General features: G+C 40.2%; 1 protein-coding gene across 3 annotated transcripts in view; it reads left to right on the top strand.

Annotated features, from left to right (window-relative positions):
• cntn4 (contactin 4) overlaps positions 1-14,984 on the top strand; it is a 175,784-nt gene that overhangs the window by 130,526 nt on the left and 30,274 nt on the right. For all 3 annotated transcript variants that reach the window (XM_020483077.2, XM_020483076.2, XM_031824877.1), the window contains exon 12: positions 12,027-12,154. In XM_020483077.2, the coding sequence (XP_020338666.1) occupies positions 12,027-12,154 (128 nt within the window). The remainder of the gene's footprint in view (positions 1-12,026; positions 12,155-14,984) is intronic.

The raw sequence follows: 14,984 nt of genomic DNA, 5'->3' as shown, positions 1-14,984 counted from the left end.
ATAAAAGCATATTCAGTTAGAAAAGCTTATGTATTAAGGAATGTTATTGTAGGTTGCATTAGCCACGAAAAATGTGTCTGTTAGATCCATGGGGAATCACTTGTCATTTCTCTCTTTATGTGAAGGTGGTGTAAGAGGGAATGTTTGGCACCTCGGTGTATTTGTTTCACAAAGTAGAGATTAATACTTCCTTTGCAGGCTAACACCCCTGTCCCCTGGCTGTGTTTTGATTAAGCTGCATATTGCCATGGAAACCGTATTAATGCTACAGAGTGCCCTGGAGACAACGGTCAACCCGAGACAGAGCTGAAAGGAAATGTCATTTCACGTATAGCCTGCAATTCAGTCTTTTTTCTTCCTCCATCTTAATGTAACTGAAAAAAGAAAAAGAACCCACTCAGTGCATTCTGCTAGTTGCAGGGTAGAGCAGGGTAAATCATATGTACTGTGACAAGGGGAATGAGTTCTTACTTACTGTCAATCATTCTTCTTCTTTCTGTCAGACATGTACACTCAACTAGAGCTCTGTGCAACACTGGCTCCAGATGCACTCCTCATACTCCTGTTGTGCTTTGATTGACGCGTGCAAATTATCTCTATAGGGTAGGCCTTCTAACAGTAGCTTGAGGAACTTCCAAGCATTGTGTTATTCTCAGCATTACTCTCCATGATGTACTGTTCTGTTCATCACATCATTGTTGTTGATAATTAGTGCATTCACTGGTCGACAGTTCCAACTTTCTGCTATTTAAGCAATGTGTAAGCTTTGTGTTATTAAGTACATTTAGTCATCATGGCTTCCAACTTTTGAAGATAGGAGATCTCACACCAAGCTATCGTGAATGATCTCCTATCAGCTCCAGCTGGAGGGGTGTGGGTATCCCCTCCCCAGGAAAAAAAGAGCTGTTTTAAAGCTAATTTCCTGCCATTATACATGTTTTCACGTGGCTTAGTCCCATGACCAGGGTGAAATAAAAACCATTGGTCAGGTGTATTCGGGATCATTTTAAAATTGAATAAACACTGAAAACTCAACAACTTGGTTTGAAGTTAATTTGAGATTATTTGGAGATGGAATTTAGAGTATGCTAGCTGGGGAACATTGATGTTTGGTTCTGAAATGCTAATATTAATGGTTGGTGGCAGTAGCCAGCCATAGGATGGATTGCAGCCTCTCCTTGTCCATAACAAACAAACATGTTAATATGTAATTAATTTGGGTGAACCCTCCGTTTAAAATAGGACCGTAGAAAATCTTGCCTAGAGGTAGCTCTCCAAAGGGGGTTGGCCACCCTTGATCTATGTTTCCCTAATACTGGGGGTTTGAATATGGTCATGTGACATTTGATTTCTACACATTACCTTACATTCAAGAAAGATCTAATGAATAATAACAAGTTGGCGTATCAGATTTCAAGAGAAATTGGTAAGAAGTGAAATAATAAAAAGTATGGGGGATAACAGTAGTGTTTGTTCTGAGATAAGCACACTAATTAGTATATATTTGAGCCCTTTGTAGGGTATGGGAATTTTTCTAATGTCTTGTGAAAGACCTAAATCTAATCTGCCCCTACACCCAACCCAAATGATCTTTCAATGTATTGTTGTCCCCCCACTAGAATCAGATTCATTCGGTTCACAATTTGTTTGGGCAAATAATGTTAATAATACAGATAGAAATTCAGGCTAAATTCCCTCTGAATGTTGCCTTTTTGTTGTTACAGCCGAATGAACGTAAGTGCTAAATTGCCAATGACCAAACAAGGTGAATAATGTAGGCTATGGATCTGAGCTCATGCAAGTGGTGGATTATCAAGTTAGTAGGCTAGGTGATATTATCACATGCTGTCAAAAAGAAGCATTCTGTTGACAAGTTGCACTGCTGCTCTTTTGACAATTTAGCTCACAAACTTTGATCAGATGAGAACTGGACTGCCTGTCCAGTCTGCCGTGGCTGCTCCACTCTAATCGTGAGGGCCATTTCTTTACAAACACACATCCAATCGCCTTGGTACTAACCCAATCACAAGCTTCAATCTGCCGTGGTTCACAGAGCGGTGGTAGGAAAATGATGGATCTCCCGGGTGAAGCTGCCACAGTCACAATGCTCGTGATGTAGAATTGCAGGGTATATGCTCCCGATTTGAAAATGATTTGGAGGCACAGTTGAAAAGTTCAAGCGCTGTGTTAATCAGGAAATAAAAACCAGCACTTTTTTCCATGCGAGAGAAATAAGAGAGGACGTGTGAGTGTGTGAAGAGGGTCAAATGTGTGTCTCTCGCCCAATGCATAAATTGGCAGCACTGAGTCATACAACACTTACTGTACCTGTATCCATTCACCTTTAGTGTCACGTTCTGACCTTAGTTCTTTTATTATGTCTTTGTTTTAGTATGGTCAGGGCGTGAGTTGGGTGGGTTGTCTATGTTCCTTTTTCTATGTTTTGGGATTTCTGTGTTTGGCCTGGTATGGTTCTCAATCAGAGGCAGCTGTTTTTTTTTTATAGAGAACCATATTTAGGTAGCCTGGTTTCACTTTTGAGTTGTGGGTGATTATTTTCCGTGTTAGTTACCACAAGGGACCGTTTCGTTTGTTTCACTTTGTTATTTTTTATTTGTGTAGTGTTCAGTTTGTCTTATTAAAATGGACACTTACCACGCTGCAAATTGGTCCGACCTCTCTTACTCCTCATCAGAGGAAGACGACGAACGTTACATTTAGGTAGATTTGTCACACACTACAGTCTAGACACTCTAGTCACACTAAACTCTGATATATTCAATGCTTATGGCAGTGTCATCATAAATATGCAGTTTGAGTGACATTTGAGTTCTCTCCTGTTGTGGGGGTGTCAGCCCGACCGTTAGATGAGGTGCCATTTGTATGTTGTTGCACCTCATTTTACAGCCAATAACTGTAAATCATTTTCTATCATAACGACATCAATTCCTGAATAATTTGGTAGAACTAACAGTGCATGTGACAAGCTAAGAGGTATTGGCACAAGCCTACGTAGGGCAAAAATCAATATCAATTACAGTGCTATTGGAGAATTGTCAGAGGTAAATGCTCAGGTGTCCCTATTTTACCAATGTCAGGCAATCGGTTTGTTGTCTAAGTGAAAAAAAACACCTCATTGCCACACATATTATCGTAGACTGTAATTGCCTGTTAACCTTGGGGCTGACAACTTTAAAAACAGTGGTATGCACTCTGGATTTATCTCGATGGTACTGTGAAAATAGACTTCTCTGTACTTTTCCCATTGAGTTGAACCACACACTGCATTCTGCGTCATATACTCCGACTTTGGTTTTGCTGGGTCAAATCTGTGCAGTTTGACTTGATTTACGTGTCTGACAAGGCCGTTCCTCTCAAACACGGAGCTCTGTGGGGAATCTGGGGAGAGACAGACTTTCCGTTTATCTTGTGATGTCAGAATTTCACACCCTACACTTCAGGACTTTAAAGCAGTCAGGAGTGTAGATCAAAAGTTGGGTCCAACCTCTTGTCCTGTTCGGAGGATAGGGTGACATAGCCTTCCCCCTGTAGACACCTGATCTGAGCTTTTCCTATTCAACCCTGGAGCAGTGTTACTACCACCGACGCTTTGATACAATCATGATTACAAACACCACCTGCAGGTAGGTCAGTGTCGACCAGGACAAGCAACATACTTTAATGCATACCTATCCTTATGTGTAAAGTTAATACAAAAGGGCACACACAGCTACAGTACAGTAGCACACAGAGTGAAACCCTGACATACTTGTTCATGTGCTGGATGAATGCTGCATGCATTTGGAGATTGCATGGCTCCAGTGGTGTTTGGACTTAACCAGATGGGGCGAAATGAGTGTTAGACGAGTGCAGAGATGCAATATGCACTGAGTGTAACGCACCTCAGCCAAGGTTAATTATTTTGTAAAATCACCGAAAGCGTAAGATGGCCTTTTTTCACACGGCCTCGTGGCTGAGTAATTCTACTGATAGAATCTTAACCCCTATTTTCACAGTCCTGTTTTATTTACCGGGCTAATGAAGAGCACACAAAGACCCTGCATTCACCTGTCCAACCGGGCTCTGAGATGAGAGGGTGTATTTGTGTATGGTGGTGTCTACCAATGCTACCTTCACATATGCACGTACTAGGATATTGGTGTAAATAGTTTGATCTATGTTATGCCAATATACACTGAACAGTCAGTATTCGGTGTGACCACCATTTGCGTCATGCAGCGCGACACATCTCCTTTGCATAGAGTTGATCAGGCCATTGAGCATGGCCTGTGGTATGTTGTCCCGCTCCTCTTCAATGGCTGTGCGAAGTTGATAGATATTGGCGGGAACTGGAACACTCTGTCGTACAAGTCGATCCAGAGCATCCCAAACATACTCAATGGGTGACATGTCTGGTGAGTATGCAGGCCATGGAAGAACTGGGATATTTTCAGATTCCAGGAATTGTGTACAGATCCTTGCGACAGATCCTTGCGTGAATTATCATGCTGAAACTTGAGGTGATGGTGGCGGATGAATGGCACAACAATGGGCATCAGGATCTCGTCACTGTATCCCTGTGCATTTAAATTGCCATAGATACATTGCAATTGTTTTCATTGTCCGTAGCTTATGCCAGACCATACCATAACCCCACCCCACCCATGGAGCACTCTGTTCAGAACATCAGCAAACCGCTTGCCCATATGACGCCATCTGCCCGGTACAGTTGAAACCGGGATTCATCCGTGAAGAGCAAACTTCTCCAGCGTCCCAGTGGCCGTCGAAAGTGAGCATTTGCCCAGTGAAGTAAGTTATGACGCCAAACTGCAGTCAGGTCAAGACCCTGGTGAGAATGACAAGCACGCAGATTAACTTCCCTGAGACGGTTTCTGACAGTTTGTGCAGAAATTATTCGGTTTTGCAAACCCACAGTTTGATCAGCTGTCCGGGTGGCTGGCCTCAGATGATCCCGCAGGTGCAGAAGCCGGATGTGGAGTTCCTGGGCTGGCGTGGTTACTTACACGTGGACTGCGGTTATGAGGTCGGTTGGACCTACTGCTAAATTTTCTAAAACAACATTGGAGGCAGTTAATGGTAGAGAAATGAACACCACAGCTCTGGTGAACATGCTTGCAGTCAGCATATGAATTGCACACTCCTTCAAAAATTGAGAACTCTGTGGCAAAACTACACATTTTATCGTGGCCTTTTATTGTCCACAGCACAAGATGCACTTGCGTAATGATCATGCTGTTTAATCAGTTTCTTGATATACCGCCCCTGTCAGGGGAGAAATGCTCACTAACAGGGACAAATTTGTGCACAAAATTTGATAGAAATATGCTTTTTGTGTGAATGGAACATTTCTGGGATCTTTTATTTCAGTTCATGAAACATGGGACCAACACTTTACATGTTACATATATATTTCTGTTCAGTATAGATAGCGTCAGCAATTATAGCTGTTTGCATGCATCAAATCCAACATGAAATGCAGTACTCTCGACATTTCAGTGTAGTGCTGCCACTATCATTTCAAATCATTTCTGGTCCCTGGTTTTGTCATGAACTCATCCAACACACTCTCACATTCTAGCACTTCCTTTCACAATACATCTGTGCCATTTAATTAACTCTACATTACAATAAAATTGTCCACATCACTGTGTTGTTTGTGTAAATCAAAGGCCAATGTAGTGTCCTTCAATTATGAGGTAGTAAAGACAACCAAAACTGACAGCTTGTTTTGCATGTACTGTAAACTGAATGCTTGGGTCTCATGTACTGTAATATAGTCTTATATATAATGGTGATGTTTCAAAAAGAATGTCAGAAAATATACTGAGAGGAAAGGTTTTTACTTTGGACCATAATTACAGTTTCCAATATGCACTTCACAGTACGAGCAATGGATTCTCTGAGACTAATGTTCTTTTTTAATCCCTTTCATCTTGGAGGACATAAAAGATTAACACTGTCCAGTCTCTTTGCCTGTTACTTGATCTTCTCCAATAAAAAAAAATTGTTTGTATTTTTTATGATTACATGAGTAGTGTGTTTGGGCTTTTCGCCTCTTGTTAGAAATAAACGTCTCCTCTTCGGAGGGGTTTACAGCGGCAGCCGTTAACTTTGTGTGAGGCTGAGATGAAAAGAGTGGCACTTGTGTTCATCTCACCTGTGAATTATTGATACGTCCTCCACAGCAGCAGGAAAGGAAGCTCTCCTGAGACAGTGGGAAGATCAGACAGACATGTTGTCCAAAGGTTTCTTAAGTAGGGAGAGGAGGAGTAGAACTGGAAGACATTTACTTCACTTAGTTGACTTGTAGTTTACCTCAGCTCCTCTAACACCAGCTTCAAAGCTAACGTCTAAGTCTACTAATAAAGCCTTTCCCAGTTCTGTAATTACAGCAAGAAAGGCATAGTAGGATGCATTATGTTTGTTCACTCTCCCCATTTGTATTCTTTCTGTAGAGCTTTTCTCAGAGGATGCACCAGTCACATGATTGTCCTTTTGTCCCAGGGTATAAGGGAATTGTGGAAATATACAGAGTCAAGCACACAAATGCAGGTATTGAGTTATATGAGGCATGTGCTCGGAGAGGTAGTCTTAAATCAGGTCAGAGCTTGATCTAGTTAAAACAATGTGTTGTTGCCCTATTTGTTCACAGTCTGGGTGTTATACTTTAACAAACCTAACGCAATGGTAAATCTTAGCGATAGCGCTATAGTTTCAGGGGTGTGTCAGAAATATTTGAGCTATTTTCACAACCAGAATTAAGGGCTTAGTAGCTGGCGGTGGCGTGAAAGGGCTGGGTTTTGATGAATTAACAAGTTGTGGGAGTGTCAAGGCTTGGCCTCTCACTGGCCAATCAGAACGTGCTCCATGGCTAAATATGTGGTTACTTCAAGTTGTGTATTTATGGTCTTTTATGTGTTGCATAGTCATCAACTCCAATTTAAATGTTAGTCCATTATAGCCTATTTCGTTAGATAGCCTGCCCCATATTTGCTAAATGAACATGTTTGCAATCCACATTGTTCTAATTGCATTGCTTCAATATGGAAATAAGCTGTTAAACGTAAACTACAGCTTTCGCTCTGATATAGTGGCTAGACATACTGTAAATTGCAGTCTGGACATAGACATGTCAAACGTAGTCAATAAGCAAGATTAAATTCACTAGGCTATTGATAAGGCCTAAAAAGACAGTGTATAATTCTAATCAAATTGTAACAAAAACTAAACAACAACTTGCTTTTAATAGGCTATGGCTAAATACAGTTACAGGCACAATAATTGCTCCTCGTGGACATATAATACAGACTAGGCCATTTAGACTATGGAGAGTTTTACGCACATGCAAACCTTTCACAGGAGCTGGAAAAATGTATTTTATTTATCCGTTATTTTACCAGGTAAGTTGACTGAGAACCTGTTCTCATTTGCAGCAACGACCTGGGGAATAGTTACAGGGGAGAGGAGGGGGATGAATGAGCCAATTGTAAACTGGGGATTATTAGGTGACTGTGATGGTTTGAAGGCCAGATTGGGAATTTAGCCAGGACACCAGGGTTAACACCCCTACTCTTACGATAAGTGCCATGGGATCTTTAATGACCTCAGAAAGTCAAAGATCCAATATAAAGACAAAGGGGGAATATCCGCTCACCGTTATACTGCTCGCAAATGTAATGTTTTATAAACATAATGGAAACATCTTACAGATCATATTCGGACTTCTCCAGAACGATCAGACAAAATTGAATTGCATTCGAGCCATGTTCATTTTCACCATTAACCCATGAATCTTCCTTATGAGTTTATTTTTTAAATCAAATTAAACGAAAAACAATCTAACTGTTTTTTAAACCAACAACACTATTTCTAAATAGGATACAGTCAGAAGCATGACATCATAAATCACATCTCTCATTCCATGAGCATAATGCAAAGTGCATACAACCGCTGAATTGCATAGCGCCACATTCAAATAATATTTATAAAAATATTTACATTCATGAAATCACAAGTGCAATATTGCAAAACACAGTTTAGCCTTTTGTTAATCCTATCGTCTCAGATTCTGAAAATATGCTTTACAGCCAAAGCCATCCAAGTGTTTGTGTAAGTTTATCGATCGCTCGACAAAACATTATGTACACTTAGCATCAAGTAGCTTGGTCAGAAAATCTGAAAATCAATCAAAGGAATCGTTTACCTTTGATAATCCTCTGATGTTTTCACTCACGAGACTCACAGTTACACAATAAATGTTCCTTTTGTTCCATAAAGATTATTTTTATATCCAAAATACCTCCATTTGTTTGGCGCGTTATGTTCAGAAATGCACAGGAAAGAGCGGTCACGACAACGCAGACAAATTCCAAATAATATCCGTAATGTCCACAGAAACATGTCAAACGTTTTTTATAATCAATCCTCAGGTTGTTTTTAAAATATATAATCGATAATATATCAACCGCAACTGTCTTTATCAGTAGGAGAGGGAGAGGCAACGGCTGCCCAAACTCTGTTGCGTGAGCAAAACTCATGCAAACACCTGACGCAATGTTATCTTTCTCGCTCATTTTTCAAAGTAAAAGCCTGAAACTATGTCTAAAAACTGTTGACACCTTGAGGAAGCGATAGGAAAATAAATCTGGTTGATATCCCTTTAAATGGAGCGAAGGCAGGCTATGGAACATGGAGCTTTCAAAATAGAAGCCACTTCCTGGTTTGATTTTTCTCAGGTTTCGCCTGCAATATCAGTTCTGTTATACTCGCAGACAATATTTTGACAGTTTTGGAAACTTTAGAGTGTTTTCTATCCTAATCTGTCAATTATATGCATATTCTAGCATCTGGTCCTGAGAAATAGTCAGTTTACTTTGGGAACGTAATTTTTCCAAACATAAAAATAGTGCCCCCTAGCTTCAAGAGGTTAACCTCTCTGGGATACGATAGGCGTCCCACCTCTCCAACAGCCAGTGAAATTGCAGGGCGCCAAATTCAAAACAACAGAAATTCCATAATCAAAATTCCTCAAACAAGTATTTCACACAATTTTAAAGATAAACCAGCCACAGTGTCGGATTTGAAAAAGGCTTTACGACGAAAGCACACCAAACGATGTTAGGTCAGCACAGCCAATTTTCCAGCCAAAGAGAGGAGTCACAAAAAGCAGAAATAGAGATAAAATGAATCACTAACCTTTGAGGATCTTCATCAGATGACACTCATTGGACTTCATGTTACACAATACATGTATGATTGGTTCGATAAAGTTCATATTTATATCCAGAAATCTCAGTTTACATCGGCGCGTTATGTTCAGTAGTTCCAAAACATCTGGTGATTTTGCAGAGAGCCACATCAATTTACAGAAATACTCATAATAAACATTGCTAAAAGATACATGGAATTTTAGATCCACTTCTCCTTAATGCAACCGCTGTGTCAGATTTATTTTTTAAACTTTACGGAGTACAGCGCTCCAACACAAAAACAAGCCATACAGATACCCGCCATGCTGTGGAGTGAACAGAAGTCAGAAATAGCATTATAAATATTCACTTACCTTTGATGATCTTCATCAGAATGCACTCCCAGGAATTCCAGTTCCACCCAAAAATATGTTTTGTTCGATCAAGTCCATCATTTATGTCCAAATACCTAATTGTGTGTTTAGCCCAGTAATCCAAACTCATGAGGCGTGAGCACTAGGTCCAGACGATTAGTCAAAAAGTTCTGTTACAGTTCATAGAAACATGTCAAACGATGTATAGAATCAATCTTTAGGATGTTTTTAACATAAATCTTCAATAATGTTCCAACCGGAGAATTCCTTTGTCTTTAGAAATGCAATGGAACGCAGGTCACTCTTACGTGCACACGCGTGATCAGCTCATGCCAGACATCTGGTTGAAACAGCTCTCTTTCTCTCCCCCTTCATAGTAGAAGCCTCAAACAAGGTTCTAAAGACTGTTGACATCTAGTGGAAGCCTTAGGAAGTGCAATTTGACCCCATAGACACTGTATATTTGATAGGCAATGACTTGAAAAACCTCAGATTTCCCCCTTCCTGGTTGGATCTTTTTCTCAGGTTTTTGCCATATGAGTTCTGTTATACTCACAGACATCATTCAAACAGTTTTAGAAACTTCTGAGTGTTTTCTATCCAAATCTACTAATTATATGCATATTCTGCTTTTAGGCCTGAGTAGCAGGCAGTTTACTCCCAGTCCCAAAGAAGTTAAGAACAAATTCTTATTTACAATGACAGTCTAGGAACAGTGGGTTAACTGCCTTGTTCAGGGGAAGAACAACAGATTTTTACCTTGTCAGCTCAGAGATTCGATCCACCAACCTTTCAGATACTGGCTCAACGCTCTAACCACTATGCTACCTGCCACCTCATTCAATGGGCATCGCACATAGGCCTAATGAGTCCTAACTTTTCACAGAAGCTGCATGGACAAAAATAATGTTTAAAAAACAGGAATGTCTGGGCACCACCTTAACACCAGCTGAAAATAGAGCCCTGGCTGGATTTACAAAAATGCTCCTTGTTTCCCAGAACTATACCAATGTCAATGTGCATTTCTATAATATTTATTTTTCTTGACACAACTATCCAAAGATCAGGACATCTACCAACACCAGCAAATAAGTTCAATTTTTTTGCAACTTCATTGTTCAGTTCTTTCAGCTGAACAATGAGGTGCATCTAATACCATGTGCAGTATGGTAGTTCTGTGACCGCTGCAGGACTTGTTTAACTCTCGTCTGTTTCTTTCTCCTCCTATCCAATAGTCCGATAAAGACCAGATAGTGATTCTCTCACTTGATTGTAGTAAATTGACAGGAAATTGGTCATTTAAAGTGTTTTGTCAGGTAAGGTCGCCAGAGTACATCACAAACACATTCAGTCATTAAGATAAGTATATGTCATTTCAAAACAGGGTTTTTTTCATGTTCTTGCCCTAATCTTTTTACGTTCAACTGGTGCAACCTTCATTTGAGTGTAGTGTTTACCATCTCTGTTTTTATCAACAGAAATTAAAAGCATATTTCACCTCATCCAATCAGAACATCTTAGATAAGTGGCTTCACTAACCGAGAAATGTCCAGAGTTGCAATAAATGACCTGCTAACACACAGAGCTGTAGATGACAGTTTTCTTTACACTGTCCCTTACATTACACAGCAGATCACTGGGGAAAGTGCAGTGCAAAGACAGAGCTCTATTTTTCTTGTCTGCTTTACAATAGGGCCGGGGGCTTTTTTTCTTCATATTTACAGTTTGCACGGAGTTTCAGATAATTAGAATTCACCACGGTTTAATGAATTGGTCTTTCCATTTTCCCACACTGCCCTGCTTTTAAGGTCAACTATTTCAATTTGTTGCTTGTTATTTAGGAACATGTCGAGTTTGGTTAAGGATCATTGACCTTTTGTAGTACCAGTGGCCATTGTGTAAAGGCCATGCAGAGATGAAGTGACTGTTGTCTTGTTCCCGGATTTCTTGTGGTCATATGAAGTCATGAATTAGCCATTTGACCACCTTGTCACATTTTATCACATATAAAAGAACACAGCACTATTAGAAATGTTTCTAAACTCCCCGTCACAATAGTTACATTTTAAGTGTCATATTCAATTTCTTTGAGTGGCACGTATACATACAAAGACAAAAGTAGAGAGGAAGTTTATATGATCAAATACAGTATATAATCAAATATTACATTTAATCTCAATTAAGTTATGTAATTAAATTATGTTAATTCCAATCAATGCATGATATAGACATTTATGTTTTCCATTTTCTGAAGACATTGCAACTGCTAGACTGATTGCCTTTCTCTCTGGGGAACGCCCATGCTTAATGATGATGAACAATGCAAAAAGTTAACCTTTAAATTGACAATTGAAATTCACAGACTGCAATGAAAGTGGGAAAGTAATGTGGTCATGCAATGTTAGTGTCTGTAACACAATCTTTCTACTTTTTCTGCCTGCAGAGTTTCCATTCTGGACAACGGAAACCTCCGGATACAGAATGCAACCAAACCAGATGCAGGTCTTTACACATGTGTGGCACGAAACCAGTTTGGAGTGGCAAGCAGCTCCGGTACTCTCATGGTCAAAGGTAAGCCTATTTGTCATTGTCTTATACTGTATGGGATTATTAAGTCTTTCAATTGGGTTGTGATTTCTCATAGGATACAACTTGTGCATTTATCTTGTGACAGACTCTTCACAGGAGATTTGGTTCTGGGTTTTGAGATTACTACAGTCCCTAAGCCTTTCTCCCCTACACATAACTAACGGTATCAATGGGTTCTTGCACTTAGCGCTCATTAAGAAACAGAGTTGGAGGTTGTGCTGTTGCCCTCACTGCACTGTTGCCCTCACTGCACTGTTGCCCTCACTATGTGCTGTAGTGAATGTTCAGCACTGTCTCTAGACCTCCAGACCAACCCGATTATTGGTACAGTATAAACGTAGAAGAGATGAGAAGGGGAGTAGTGTTTTTTAGATAATCTGGAGGAGTCAACCCGTGGGACTGAGGGTCGTGTTTCTGCTCTGTTGCTGTGACTTATTATACTTCATTAAATATGAATGGGAGGCGGGTGTAAGGTGCTGTGTATTGGGTGGCTTTGTTTTGTGCATGCTGCTGTTTTTTCTGTCCTGCTGCTGTGAGGGGGGGTGATATTCTCACCAGGTTTTTCATCGCTTGGAGTGTTGGTGATTCCCCCCCCCCCCCCTTTTTTTGCATTAACTTTAACCCTAACATGACCTATGTTTTCAGAGGTCAGGTCTGGTCCAGTTGTGTTGTGATATGATTTTTTCCCCCTATAATTACTTTCTTTGTAGGTGGTGTGTTTTGCCTGTCTACAATTTAAGAGCTATTGATCCCTCATCCCACATGTCTGTCCCCAGGGATAAAAAGTTGTCAGTTAGGTCTTTGATTCACATTCCAAAGTGTCTGATATTGATCTTATTGTACATTAATATTACAATTGATTGTTGGAATGAGATGAGTGTTAATGATTGTCTCATTATTATACTGTAGATCAGTTTTTCTGTGTCATTGTATTTATTAGGGGTTCAAGCAGCGAAGCTGGGTGAAACCCTTTTGTATTTGTTGGTGTTTTTATTATTATTCCAAAAGGGAATCTTCACATGCAAATTCCTGTGAAATTCTAAAACTTACAAGGTTGAGACTTAACCAAAAAAGATAAAGGGCCAAGGGCCACAGCCTCTCAAGTAATGGCATGTCAATTGGCCACATGGGGGCACTATAACAAGCAATTGAAGATGAAAACTTGAAAAGATGAAAAGTCATGCCTCTCACCACTTCAGACCTAGAATCCTGAAATTTGGTACAGAGGTCAATCTCCTTTCAAGGAAACATTTTGCCAGGAGGACCCATAAGGTCTACCATGATGGATATTCCGCCATTTAGAATTGTTCTAAAAATACTTAAAACGCTACTCCTCTGGCACCGAATGACCAGTCCACACAAAACGGTATATGTGGCATCTATGGACCAAAGTCTCTTATTTTCCAGGCTAGTAGCTCAAACAACATGCCCAATACTGACCAATAAACTCTCACATGGGTGTGGTCTGGCACATAAATACAGAAATATCTGGCATGGATATTAGTATTGTAACACACTTGATACACATGTTCAAAACACTGTCAAGACTCAACAAATGCAACCACAAAATGGGCACATATTTATATCTCTTGATCTGTTTGAGTCAGAGTGATGAAATGTGGCCCACATGCCCAGGGATGTGAGTCTAGCTAACCTGTAGGGTATGGTTCTGTTTGGCCACATGGTGGCGCTGTTGGATGGCTGCTTGCAGCTATATTTTAAGTTGGAATTGGAAAGTAGAGTTGGCACCATTTAAACTGGCAAAAACTGGACAATTTGCCAGCACCCCTTCTCTTTTCAAATGCATAATGTTTCTTCTTATTCGAGATTGAATATTGGGGGTTATTTAAACATTTGACCGTGACGCAATGGCAGAAATCAGACGGTCTGAGTGAAAATCGAACGTGACAACCCTTGACTCAGTATTCATTGAAAACTAACCTTATAACACTTTCCCACCCCTTGACCTCAGCCCGGTATATTTCTGATGGTGAATTGCACTATTGAAGACACTAAGGGATGCGATTTGATCATGTCTCAATTGATAAAGCAATACAGAGAAGTTTTTAAAGCAGTGCGATGAGAAATGCTATATGTTTTTTCTCCCTTTAAAGTTTAATGCTGGGTTTCACAGAGCATTGAAGACAAAGCCGCTGCTGTGGAGTACTCTGTCATGTTTGTTCAAGGGTTCAATCCATTTAATTTTCTTCCCTCTACAACTTAGAGATCTCCAAAGCCCTTTGAAATGCAGAGTAAACAGTAAGGTCCTCTGTTGAAATACCTTTTGGAATTCCCTTGCGTTTTAGCGTTGCAAAGCGGTTGCCATAGAAACACGGGTGGATAGCTTATTGTGGCCCCTAACGAATCTCAAATCTGCAATTATTTAATGATTGATTGTAACTGCATGAGGTGTCCTGACAGTACCTGCAGATTGTGCATGTTACAACCTGTTCACTAACATCGGGGTACATAAGGTAATGAATGCTCAGATCCAGCCTAAAGACAGTTCTTCCACACCAGCTGTGTCTTCTGTAAATCACTGTCAGGCCATGTTTCCTTATCACGATTAATAATAAAACATACATTTCATATATTATAAATGCTAGAAAGTCCGCAGTCAAGGATGTGGAGCGAGAGCTTAGAGTGCACCTTGCCACAGACAGCTTTCTGCTGATGCCTTACAACAAACCCTCATCCACTGCCTGCCCCTCTCATTTTATCTCCAGAGTCATCTGCTACCACAGAAAACTGCAATGACCCCGCTATAATTGAGTGAAGAAATTGAAACATATATCAGTATTTTCACCTAGAT

Source organism: Oncorhynchus kisutch, linkage group LG5, assembly GCF_002021735.2.
Source record: "Oncorhynchus kisutch isolate 150728-3 linkage group LG5, Okis_V2, whole genome shotgun sequence".
NCBI classification, from domain to species: domain Eukaryota; kingdom Metazoa; phylum Chordata; class Actinopteri; order Salmoniformes; family Salmonidae; genus Oncorhynchus; species Oncorhynchus kisutch.
The sequence above is the reverse complement of the archived record's forward strand: the minus strand, read 5'-3'. Positions and strand labels throughout refer to the sequence as shown.